Source organism: Camelus dromedarius, chromosome 4, assembly GCF_036321535.1.
Source record: "Camelus dromedarius isolate mCamDro1 chromosome 4, mCamDro1.pat, whole genome shotgun sequence".
Taxonomy (NCBI): domain Eukaryota; kingdom Metazoa; phylum Chordata; class Mammalia; order Artiodactyla; family Camelidae; genus Camelus; species Camelus dromedarius.
Window position 1 is genome coordinate 70,975,203 of NC_087439.1, and position 12,833 is coordinate 70,988,035.

Sequence of the window (12,833 nt, forward strand, 5' to 3'; positions counted from 1 at the left end):
GAGCTTCAGACCCTGACTGCACATCTGTCGTTGATGGCCTGAATGCACGCTTGTAGGTTCAACGACGGCACATTGCCTATCAGTAGAGTTTGCACACTCTGTGTGCCAAGAGTAGCGGCTCCGGAATACTTTCTTGAGGAAACTTCGGAGGTGCGAGCTGAGTCAGAATGGGGCTGTGGCTGCAACAAAACTAGACTGAAACTGTGTGCTGGGCAAACAAACTGGTTTTACTCAGACTGTATATTGGGGAGCCCAGTGAGGATCATAGGAGAGGCCAACCCATTCCTTCCTACCACACTCCATCCTTCAGGGTTGCAACTAAACATTAAAGAACACAGTGTGGATACTAGGGCCAACCAGCGCCGCGCGGCGATGACGTCATTCTCGGGGGAGGAAGCGACTACCGTCAGGGTATAATCCATAGAGGCAGTCTGAAGACATTTTAGCCTTTTCACTGTCAAGAGTAGCGAATTTTCCCTTCGGACTCCGGCAGTTTGAGGTAGCAACAAAAAGACTGCAGCTTCCAACCACTCGCATCACCATCTGTTACCATGGAAGCACTCTGGTAGTTCGGCCCGGCGACGCACATGTTACGTCATTGCCCAAGTGTATCTCCGGAGGGGGGCTCCGCCCTGATCTAAGGGAGGACAGGACTACTGGGAACACCACCCGCGGTGCCTGACGCCCGTGGACTAATTTTGACCCCTACCAGACGCCGTTGGTATCTAACCCCACCTACTTCGGGGGTGATTCCCTCCCGCCTTCACTCTCGTTCACAGCCTCGCAGCCCCGCCCCTGCTCGGAGGCCCCGCCCCCCGTGAATCAGCTGATCTCGCGAACCCGCGGAGCTGCCGGGCTCGCGCTGGATGCAGACCGCGGTGCTGCCGGTGGAGCGTCAGGTGAGCGAGCGCGGGTCTTGGGTTGGCCCCGCGGCTTCTCGGGGCTGACTGGCCGGGGCCTCCAGTGTGCCTGAGGCCGGGGTCCGGGAGAAAGGCGGAGGCGCAGGCCGAGGCCCGGGAGAGAGCTGTGGGGACCCACGTAGACGGCGCCCGCGTCTTCCCAAGCCAGCGTCCGACCCACTGCGCCTGCCTGTGAAGCAGCACCCGACGGCCCTAGGTTCTCCCACCCGCCCCCGTTTCTCCCTCCGGAGTCGGGGCGCCGCAGCAGAGACGCAGCCTTGTGAAATTCCTTCACGCCCCCCTTCCCGCCTCCACCCACGCTGCCTTCCACCCATTCATTCAGGAGGATTTATTGATTACCCACTTTAGGCGCAGAGCAGATAAACTGGGGTCTCTGGCCGCGAACCTTGGTGAGTGTCCTGGTGGGTTTGCCCCTGGATGCAGATCGCGGTGGAGAGTAGACCGATGGTTTCGGTGACTTGAAAAAGCGGTTGCGAATGAAGAAAATGATTTTATTAAGAATTAGTAGTTTAGCTAAGTCCTTTGGCGTGTCAAGTGAGCCAGCAGAGGGTGGTAAGTTCTTTTGAGAAGTGAAGATACGAAAATAACATAGGGGCTATCGTGAGATAATGGTCTTGACGCTGGTATTGGTCCTCTGGGTAATAGGGCTACTTTGGAGACAGTAGCCCTATAGGTTGACCAACCGTAGGTTGGCCTAAGTGGTGGTGTACTGCTTAGGGCTTTGTTGATGAGGGAAGGGAAAAAAACAAAAACAAAAAAAAAACACGGGTTAAAGTGACTTATTCAAGTATTCTCTTTCTGGTTTAGAATGGAAAAGGAAGTAACTGTTGAACAAAAACGTCAATCCTTAGTCTATAGCCTTTTGGATTTGTTGGTGGCTATAAATGTTCTTTAAAAGGCTTCAGAGAATAAAATTGTGTGATGTGTGTTTATTCTGAACAGGTACAGAAATTCAGCAAACTTGTTTGCTCAATATTATTTAAATTTATCATAAATATAAGTGATTTGGAGTGACCCCTTGACCTTTGAGTTAATGAATACTTTAAAAATTTAAAGGAGTGAAAAATTGGCTTTTGCAGTAAATTACAGTATTTTAATCTTAATAATACAAGCATAGTGGTGAAGATCCTAGGCTTTAGGCCTGGGCATACCTGGAATCACATACACTTACATCTTTGAGTTTGGGCAAGTTACTTACAAGTTACTTAACTTACCTGCCTCAGTTTCCTTATCTCTAAATTAGGGATAAAAGTACCTTCCTTATAATAGTACCTTTATATGTAATGGTTCATGTACTTATTACAGTGCCTGGCACTGTATATAAAGATTCAATACATATTAGCTATTTTTATAATTAGTTTACTTTTCCACTACATGTTGACCCACTGACTCATTGTTTTCCAGATGATGTGAAAGAGAACTGAGTATTTTTAGAAAAGAACTATAGTTCACTTTTTAAAATCAAGGGATAGTATCCAGATAATTTTATGATATAGGAGTGTATTTAGAGAAAACATGATTTCAGGTTAGTCTTTAGTAACTTTGGTGTTCCATTAGAGCCTTTAATGTGGAAAATTATGGTGGAATCTATACTTAGTTTAAATTTATTACTTGGTTCCCAAACTATGACTAGTATTGGCAGATTCAAGATTCATCCTATAGCAAGAAACGTTACAAGCTGTTTCACAATATTAAAATTTGAACAGATAATGATGCAGAAAGTAAAGTACCAAACATAATTTTGGGAGGAAAATTTGAGTGACATTATATAAGGCTCTTATTTTTTAAATTGATTTACACAATGTGGACTGGAATCCCTTCTCTTCAGATTTCAACCTTTCAGAATTTAGGTTGTCATTGACTGACTTAGGGCATTTTGACTGTTTAAGAAAGAAAGGCATGGTAAGAACCTCACTGAGACCTGATTTTAGTTTTCATGTGATCAGGTGGAAAGAATACTGTTAATCTTCTATGTTTTCATGAAAAACATGCAGTATTGCTGGTCCCATTCTCAGGGTATTTCCAGAGAATATGACTGACTTGTAAAAAAACTTTTATAATTCTGGATTAGTATGAGATTAGGTAAGGTACAATTTGAAAAACTAGGAGGGAAGGTAGAGGTGAGTTTTGAGCTTGTGTAAAAGAAGGGTTGCTTGGGTGTAGTGTGAGGTTGAGCCCTCTTCTCAGACACTCAGAGGAACGCTGTGAGGATTTTAATAACTTTGTGGAATTAAACCTACTGCATATTCCAACTGTATTAGGAATTTTTCTGGTAGAGTTTTTTTGTTTTGTTTTTATGTTTTTTTTCTTTTAACTCTTCGTTGATGACCAAATAACTCAGTCATCAGTAATAAGAAAGTAGTAGATTTAGTAGGATATCAGTCCTTAAGAAAATCCACGGTAACCACAAGTAAAATAGCAACAAACTATCACTTGATTCTTTCTAGTGTTGCATTGATTTTCCTATCCCCATCTCCTATTCCTTTGTAGATGTAATGGCGCTGTTTTTACATTATGTCTTGATGTTTGCCTGTATCACACAATTGGTAAAATAGCTGAACAACTGGTAAAGTAGCTGAACTAATTGATCCACATGGATAGAGCAAAAATATTCAAATCAGCAATGTAATGAGTACTTCTTTGGGCTCTTGTAGAGTTATCTTTTTTTTTTTTTTTTATTGTAGAGTTACTTTATGAAGAAAATGTAGTTTTCTCAACTCCTATGAGAAAAAGATGAGACAGTGGGAGCTGGATGGGTAACTTTCATTCCAAGGTTCTTTTCTTCCACAACCTAAATTTTTGTTGAGCCAAATTCTTAACTAAACTTGGGACAATTGCCCAGGCTAACATCTAACAAAGATGATTATAGTAACTTTTAAAATAGTAATAAAGTAGAAAATCCAGCTGTACTTTCATAAGGAAATGGATAAACTATGGTTTATTCATGCAGTGGAATACTACCCTCTAGTAAAAATGAACTAGATCTTTGCTTATCAACATGAATAATCTCAAGTACATAATATTGAATAAAAGCAAGTTGACAAAGGATGTGTGCGTACAGTATTGTGCATTTATGTAGAGTTTTAAAACAATATAGCATATACTGCTTATTGATATGTGTGTATCTAATGAAAGTAATTAGAAGTATAAGAACATACATGGAAATAAGACACATTAAGAATAGTGGGTAACTCTGGAGCAGGAAGATGGGTAGAATGCCTTCAGATCTATGTATAACTTTTTCTTCTGTTTTAAAGAGAGCTGAAGGAAATATGAAAATGTTATTTGTTAAAATATGAGTGATGGGTATGTAGACTTGTATATTATTATTATATAATTTTTAAAAACAGATTTGTGTATGATTAAGATAGTTTGTGAAACTAGCACCCTATAATTTTTATTTACAACCAGGACTCTCTCCCCATATACTTTATTTTACTCTGTAGCATCAAAGTAGACTCTGAAAAAAATAATTATTCTCTCCCTGCAGTAAGAAAAGGATGTGCCAGTCAGCTCCACTGTGTAAAGCTTTTCTGAAGAGAACAAACAGACCATCTATTTATTTAGTTAATTTTACTTTGATGTTTGACTTGTGCTCCTGGGAAAATGCTTTCCTTATTATATGAGGAATGATCCTTCCTGAAAGGCTGTAGGGGAATTTAAATTCTAGAGACTCTTAAGAAGTGCAGGCATATACTGATCATGAACTCTCAAAGTAGAGGGGAGTACGTTGTATCATAAAGGAATTTGGACAGAGTGACTCAGATACGAAATTACTGCATATATCCTGTAGTCATTAACACTTTCTTTTTTTTTTTCAAACACTTTTTTATTGAGTTATAGTCATTTTACAATGTCGTGTCAAATTCCAGTGTAGAGCACAATTTTTCAGTTATACATGAACATACATATATTCATTGTCATATTTTTTTCTCTGTGAGCTACCATAAGATCTTGTATATATTTCCCTGCGCTATACAGTATAATCTTGTTTATCTGTTCTACATATGCCTGTCAGTATCTACCATTAACATTTCTTTTTTAAAGTTTGGGTAGGTTACATTTTATTACAGTGTAGTAAACCTGAGTTTTATATTGTGAATGTAAGTGTCCTAGATATTGCTCAAACAAAATAATTCTCTTTCTCTACGTGATAATATATAAACATAATGACAATGTGTTAAATGGTTGAGTAATGAATAGTTAATTTAAAAGCTGATCCTTAGTATTTTTAAACACAAGTTTAAAAACTTGTGTGTTAAGTAATATTTTTATTCCTAATCAAGAATACCTGTTATTAGCACTTTTAAAATACTCTAAGTGAAACCTTTATCTCCAAAGCAGTATATTTAGGCTTGTGTGTACTCCATGTTCAGTTATGTGGCCCCTTGATGACCTTAAGCACTAGATATTATTGATTGGTAAAATAAACCAACATACTTTGAACTGTATTTCTGTAATATTGGCCTTTTTTCTTCAGTGACCATTTTAGTAAAAGAATAGTAGCAAAATATTGAAGGAATAAACATTTTATATCAGAAATTACAAGGTATCATGTAATAATAGGCACAAATTGTACCTGGGAATTTGAAAGTCAGTTGCTAGTATTATAATATTCATCAGACTGTTTCATGGGAATTTTAGTATTTCTGAAAAATGCATTTTAAAAATATGTAGTGGGTGCAAAAAGGAGCTTAATAGGTATTCTAGACGTTTATTTTACCATTTTTTTTCCTCCCTCATGAGTAGCATTCATTTTAGAGGATTCTCACAATCAGAAGAGTGTAGTTTTAATAGGTTTCATGGTGAAATTAGCACGCCGTAAAAAAATAAAAAAGAAAAAGCGAGACTGTGACACCTTTGTGTCCCTGGTTGCACCAAAAACTGTCTCCACGTACTAAGGAAAAGTGGACTGTTCTTTCTTGGATTATCTAACATTTGTGAAGTGACATGAAATAAAAGCATCTTCCTTGTTAGGAAGTACCATTAGGAATTATGTGTGAGAGTTTCTGTTATGAGAAGACTCTTTGCTTTTGTGTTTGATACTGACTTTTATAACAGGCACTGGAAACCTTCTAATCATTTGGAAGTCCATGGGCTGGAACTTAAGACCAAGGGCTGTCTTCCACTGAGTATTCATTTAATGTGTAGCCAGCTTATACCTGGTGGTTACTATGGGTACAAGAGTGTACTGATGAATAAGTCATAGTTTCTGACCTCCAGGAGTTTATAGTATGTTTTGAATCAATGACTTAGTAAGTGCATTATCCCATTAGTACTTATAAATAATAAGTACTGTCTAGGCCAGCCTACTGACTTTATTTAATGCATTAATTTACTGAATTCCTGAACCCTCAGTCAGGATTTAAGGGGCCAATACCTCCCATAGTGGTGTCAGGCAATGCCTCGGGTGCAGCAATTCAGGCTGAGAGGGCTGGAATTTGAAGTGGCCTCCACCTTTGATAGTGGTTGGTTTGTCAAGGATTCAGTGCAAGGTGAGTGTTCCTCAACTTTCAGTGGTGGTGGATGAAGGCTTGGGTGGCAGGATATCCAGAAAGCAGTGGTTATTGGTGCATAGATTAGTTTTGTAAATCAGGGGTTTAAGTCAGAAGTTGCCTTAATCCATGTGTAAACATATTGACTGAGCCTCTAAAAGCAAACATTTGTTAATCATTTACCATGTATAAAATGCCATAGTGTCTTCAGTTATTGTTTACTTCATTCACAATATAAACTGATTTCCTACACTGTAATAAAACACAAGCAACTCAAACTTTAAAAAGAAAGAGTAAATGACTGCATGAAATCTGTAGTAATTTTATATCAGATTCACTCTTATCCAAAATCTTTTCAAGGCATTATGATGCAGTTTGCTCCTATATTATTATTTTTATTGTCTTCCTACCTTAATGTCGTGTCATTCTAGACAGTTTTATCATTACTCTTGTTCACTATAATTATTGCTATTATTTTACTGTTTTAATCTATACAGTTATTTTCAACCAGTAAGTGAGACAGGAGAATTAGACAGCTTTGCTATTGCTAAGTTAGCTTTCTTATGCCTTGAGGGTACTGTCTACTTAGAGACAGCCATCATTATAGTCAGACAGAACATACTAGTATATGAACTCCTTTAAGGCGGGAACTTGTTTATTTATATAGGCCTTGTCTGTCTACAGATATTTATTGAGTACTTATTGTATATCAGGACTATGTTAAACAGCTGGGATATAATAGAGCGTAAGATATTTTTGGCTTCCATGAAAGTTTTAGGTTAGTTCCATACCTGAGATTTAGTGGGTGAGAAAAATACATGTTGTTTTAGTTGTTGAAATTTAAGCATTTTAAAGTTAGTACACTTATGACTTGCAAATTTACCTTTCACTAAATTAGTAAGGCAAAAGGACTTTATCCAGAGAATAACTTTCCTAGAGATGAATATATAGAATCCTATGTGATTTAATTTTCTCTTTGCATTTGGGATAATAGTTCACTAAGACATTTCTGTTCCACATTTAAATTTTTTAAATTTATATTGTACCTTGTTACTAAAAGGATTTAAGGCAGTATACAAAGATGTGTAAATATGCCAAAGTAAAATAAAGAAACAGAATGAATGGCCAGGAGTGAGATTAGAATACATAGCACACCTACGGTGAAGTCCTAGTCACTTACGGGTGCCATCATGTGGGACTCATCCTCCCACCACAAAATCTGTAATCCTGCCTGTATCTGAGCCTGTCATTTTCTTTCTTTTTAAAATGTAGACCCTGCCTCTTTGGAAAGACCAGTCCCACCACACGTGTGTTCTGGATGCTTTCTTCTCACTTTGTTTAGGCCTTTGGTTCTCCCCTCTCCTCTTGTCTCCCTTGCATCTAGGATCAGTGTCATTGTCCTGCAAACATGTTCAACTGTCTCTTATCCCCAGCCCTCCACAAAACATACCCTGATCTTCACGTTTCTCTCCAGCTGCTACTCCCTATTTGCTATTTTAGCATCTTTAAAGAGAATCATTTACATGAACTTTATTTTCATGTCCTCACCTCCCATTTATAGTCAGCCTACTACAATGTGGTTTTCAGTCCCCAGCCACACCACTGAGACTGTGGCCTTTCTCAGCAGTGATATCCTGTGGACACTTTTCAGTTCTCATCCTCTGAAACCCCAGCTGTGTTGACCAGTCCTTTCTGCTGGAAACATTCTCTGCTTTGCTCTGTGTACCCACACATCAGGCTCATGTTTCTTGCCTCTCAGGCCACTTCTCATTTCAGTCATCTTTGCTTATTCCTCATCCTATCTAGGCTCCTTACAGTTTGATCCTGTGTCTTCCCTTTCTCTTAATACACACTCTAGTGGTATTATCCATTGCCCTGATTCCAGATACTGTCCATTTGCTGTCCCAAGTTTATATCAATAGCTGAGTCCTTTCTTCTGAACCGCATACTTATATGTTCAGTTACTCACTTGATATGTACTCTTGGATTTCTCACAGGTATCTTGAACTTATTAAAAAATGTTGTCTTACCAGAATTTTTTTATCTTTCACTTCAGAATCCTTTCCCCTCACCTTCCTCATTTCAGTGAATGGTACCACCACTATACAATTGTTCAGGGAATAAGTTGAGGTCATTTTTGATACCTCCTTCTCCTTTATCCCCTACTTACATCCAGTACGTCACTAAGTCCTAGTTGTCCTGAGACAGAGCACTAACTATTCTCATTATTTACCTCTTTCCACCAAATTGGCATTCTCATAAGAAATTAAAGAGCCCAGGAACTCCTTCCTCCACTAAGATGAGCCAAGTGAGTATTTGCAGGCAGGATAGTCCTTACAAAATTAATTTGGGCACTGTATGTGAGTATGATCACCATAAAATTGACTTGAAACTTTTGAAACAAATGATGTAAATCATTGCCATTAAAAAGTTGAGGACCCCTACCCAAAATGATAGTTGTTTTAGGACACACATCCCTAGTCCTTTACTTGAAACCCTTGGGGTAAGGCATGTTTTGAAATTCAGAGTTTTTCTGATCTTTAAAATAAGATGCATAAACCATGTTATATAACACTTCCCATGAGACCTTTGGTACCACCCTACAGTCATATTAATGTTTCTGTGACAAAATGTATGGATATGCACACTAAAGGGGTAAAAACTAAAAGCATCATGTTAGTTCAGGTCAGATTTTGCTGTTGGATGAGTTCAGGTCAGGTTAGATTTTGCCACCAAAAGACTTAGATGAAAAAACTTAGTTTTCAGAGATGTTTGGACTTTGGTTAAAGTATTATGGACCCATTGATAGTTTATAGCTTTTCTTCCTAGGAATAATTAGAACATCTAGATTGGATTTTTTTTTCTTCTTTAGGGCACTCCCAGAGCATGGTGTTAACCATACACTCTGCATGTACAATATAGCCTAATTCTCTGTTAAATAGCAGGAGGGTGTGTGCATCCAGTGGGATCTAAAAGTGGAATCAATTCATTAAGAACCAAGGTTTGCTTTTTGCCCCTTAAAGGATCACCTGAGAGTTTAATTACTTTACATTTCACTGTAAAAGAGACAAAGTATAGAGTGTTCTACTTTAAAATGAATGTCGCTTTGTTCTGTGGCTCATAGTACTTAACAGCTGAAGGGGATGCTAGAGTCTAGCTTATTCCTTTTACAGACGCCATTGATCTCTGGGAAGGCCATATGAGGCAAAAGAGGAGCCCACATTTTCTGACTCTGTATATATCACACAGCTTCTATTTCAGCGCTGGTTGATATAATAAAGTCCTCTGAGGGAAAGTTACTGTAACAGAAGAAAAGAAGCAGAGTACAGGGATCTTGACCCCCAAAGGAATGTAGAGTAAGGACCTGAAAGCTCACCTGGGAAGAAATATCCCCAGAAGAAGCCCTAAGATTAGGCAATTTTAGAACAATTTAAAATGTTAAGCAGTGAAAGAATGTAAGGAAGTTTCAATGCTATTTGAATGGTCAAGGCAAGTCTTAATAGATTTCCCAGAGAGGGGATCATAAAAATACTAGAAAAACAAAAATTTTTGGTTTACTTTTTCTGTGCTGATACAGAGAAAGAATGTTAGATTAACTGGAGTTGGTAAATGTCACATAAAATATCTGAGGTAAAACTTTTTTAACATAAGCTTCCCACATTTAGGTGCAATGTTCCTTTTTCCTTAGCAGTCATTTCTTTTTTTCTCATTGTCTTATTTGAATGCCAGGCAAACATGTCTCAGAAGAAGTCAGATATATTAAACAACATTAAGATGAAATTAGATCTGTAAATACTGATCAAGAAAGATGTCTATGAAATAATATATTAGTTTTCTGTTGCTGCTGCAGTAACATTTCTGCAAACTTAGTGGCTTAAAATAACACAAATTTATTATCCTAGAGTTCTTTAGGTTAAAAATCTGACACAAGTTTTGCTGGGCTTGCTGGGCTTGCTGGGCTAAAATCAAAATGTCAGCATTTTTTTTCTGGAGGCTCTAGGACAGAATCCGTTTCCTTGTCTGTTGCAGCTTGTAGAGGCCACCTACATTCCTTGGCCATGGCTGCTCCCTGCTATCTTTAAAGCCAGCAGTTCAGCATCTCTCTAACTTGCTTGCATCATCACATCTCTCTCTTGGACTCTTCTGCCTCCTTCCACTCTTAAGGACTCTGTGATTGCACTGGGTCCATCTGGATAACAAGGTTATAATCCCCCCAATTTAAAGCCAGCTGATTGGCAGCCTTAATTCCCCTTTGCCGTGTAACCTAACATAGTTACAGATTCTGGGCATTAGGACATGGGCATCTTGGGAATCATTGTTCTGCCCACTGTATACAGTAAGTAACAAAAGACGTTGCAAAACAGTTTGTAGTGTTTTAATTCCATTTGGATTTAAAAAGATGAGCGATGGTGAGAAATCATATGGCATAAGGTGTAATCCATTTTAAGAAAAGTCTGACCAAAAGAGAAGAAAGGTCAGCTGCTTTATTCACTTTACCAAAAGATTCTCAACATTTTTTGATTGTCAGGCAATAGGCCACAATTCAATTCCACATGCTCCCAGAGGAGTTCTCTGGTTTCCATTGGGCATTGTTTAACTTTAATTAAGGGACTGGTTACTCCTTGATCTCTGATAGATAAGCACAGGTTAGACCTCACTTTGGAACTTCTCTGTACACCATATACTGTACATTTTACTAGAAGTTAATTACTGTCACACAAAGCATGGTACCACTTAGTATTTATCATGTTTATTAAATGAATGGCATTTATTCAATCTATTCAGGTATATCTTTCATTTATATAGTACTCTTCATCCAACTTTGAATGATTCAGAATCTTTCTAAAATAAGCATTAGGTATAGAGTAACTTCCTCCAGATATACAGATGGAAAACAGTAAGAATTCACAGGCAACCTGGAGTAAACAGATGGGTCTTACATCACTCCTGCTGATATGGACTGTTTTCAGAGAACAGTGATCATGCCATATCCTTTTGCAGGAAAATAACAAATTTGGCCCCAATATTTTTGTTGTGCACACATCTAAAACCTCATTGCCCTTATTTTCATGGGTTTTGGTGTCTTTAAAGATGTGAAATTTTTAGTTGAAATGTATTGAGCATTTCTGTCTGCTTGTTTATATTTCTAGCTCTTAACTTTATTAAACATTGAGTTTCTGAACTGATGGGTCGTGATATTTGTACTGTAATTTTTATATGGCTCTTTTTTTATTAAATGGTAGATTTTAAAGCAGATATTTTAAAATTCAAACTCTTTTCTTCTAGCCCTTTGGATTATGGTTTTTGAATTGAAGTTGATTTGGGAAAGATAATACTAGTTCCAGTAACTGGAAAACTTTCTGTTTTAATGATGTTTTGTGTGTGTGTGTAAATTAAATTAAAAATGTAAATTAAAACTATGTGAATCTGATACATTACTGAGGAGATTTTAGAAATTGTTGTTTATTTAATTGATATTTACATATTTGTTTGTATGTTCCAGAAGCGTTTAAAAAGTAACCTTAATGTGTGTGTATAATACTTAACGTACTGAATTTTCAGATTTGAACTTCCTTCTTTATAATGAAAAACAAGCCAAAAAAATCTGTTGCCTGACAAAGTACAGCTAAATTGTAGGTAGTCTTTTCTTGCTTTGACATTACATTTGATGATCAACAGACATTTTTATAAGCTCAGTGGGCAGGCTCAGTTTAGAGATTCAACTTTGGCAGGCGGGGTATGAAATAGTTTAAATAGTTTTGTTGCGTATTTGTTGCCCAATGAATGTGCACTTGTTGGAGGACTGCCTTTTTTTTTTCTTCTTTTTAAAAATCTGACAAGTAAAATAGCAAGGTACTCTTACACTGCTCTTTGTGCTTACCTGTGTTTTGCCATTTAGGTCTTCATAAACCTTTTGCAAAGAGGGAGTGATTTGGTGATGGAGTGCTCCCACTGACCGATGGACTCAAAGAAGAGAAAGTAAAGCCATTTCTTCCTTGTCCCCTATCCTTCTAGGAAAACAGAACAGACAGTTCCACTTCCATGTAGCTTCTCTTCAGTTTAATTTTCTTGATGATAGTTACTAAGTAGTAATAGTGACATTTGTGTTGATTGGTAAAGAGATGAAGATAATTACAATAAAGCTAATTAGTGATACTTTGTTGCTAGTTCCTTTTTTTAAAGTTTTTTTAAATTTATTTTTTTACTTTTTCTGTGGGGGGGGTAATTAGGTTTATTTATTTATTTTTAGAGGAGGTACTGGGACTTGAACCCAGGACCTTGTGCATGCTAAGCATGTACTCTACCACTTGAGCTATATCCTCTCCCTTGCTAGTTCCTTTTTAAAATGCTTGTAAAAGGCACAGAGTGTCTTCATTTCATCATTTTAAAGCTTTGAAGCCATTTTTCTCACACATAG

At 37.7% G+C, this 12,833-nt stretch overlaps 1 protein-coding gene across 7 annotated transcripts in view; it reads left to right on the forward strand.

Annotated features, from left to right (window-relative positions):
• Positions 1-831: 831 nt before the first annotated feature.
• Positions 832-12,833, forward strand: part of ALS2 (alsin Rho guanine nucleotide exchange factor ALS2) — a 64,985-nt gene continuing 52,983 nt past the window's right edge. For 6 of the 7 annotated variants that reach the window (XR_010380666.1, XR_004136813.2, XR_004136814.2 and 3 more), the window contains exons 1-2: positions 832-899; positions 12,315-12,394. Coding sequence is in view for 4 of the 7 variants with exons in the window: in XM_031451984.2 (XP_031307844.2) it covers positions 12,375-12,394 (20 nt within the window). In the remaining 3 variants the exon portion in view is untranslated. Of the gene's footprint in view, positions 900-945; positions 1,310-12,314; positions 12,395-12,833 lie in introns of those variants that run through there. The other variant, XM_010991729.3, reaches the window with a different exon arrangement.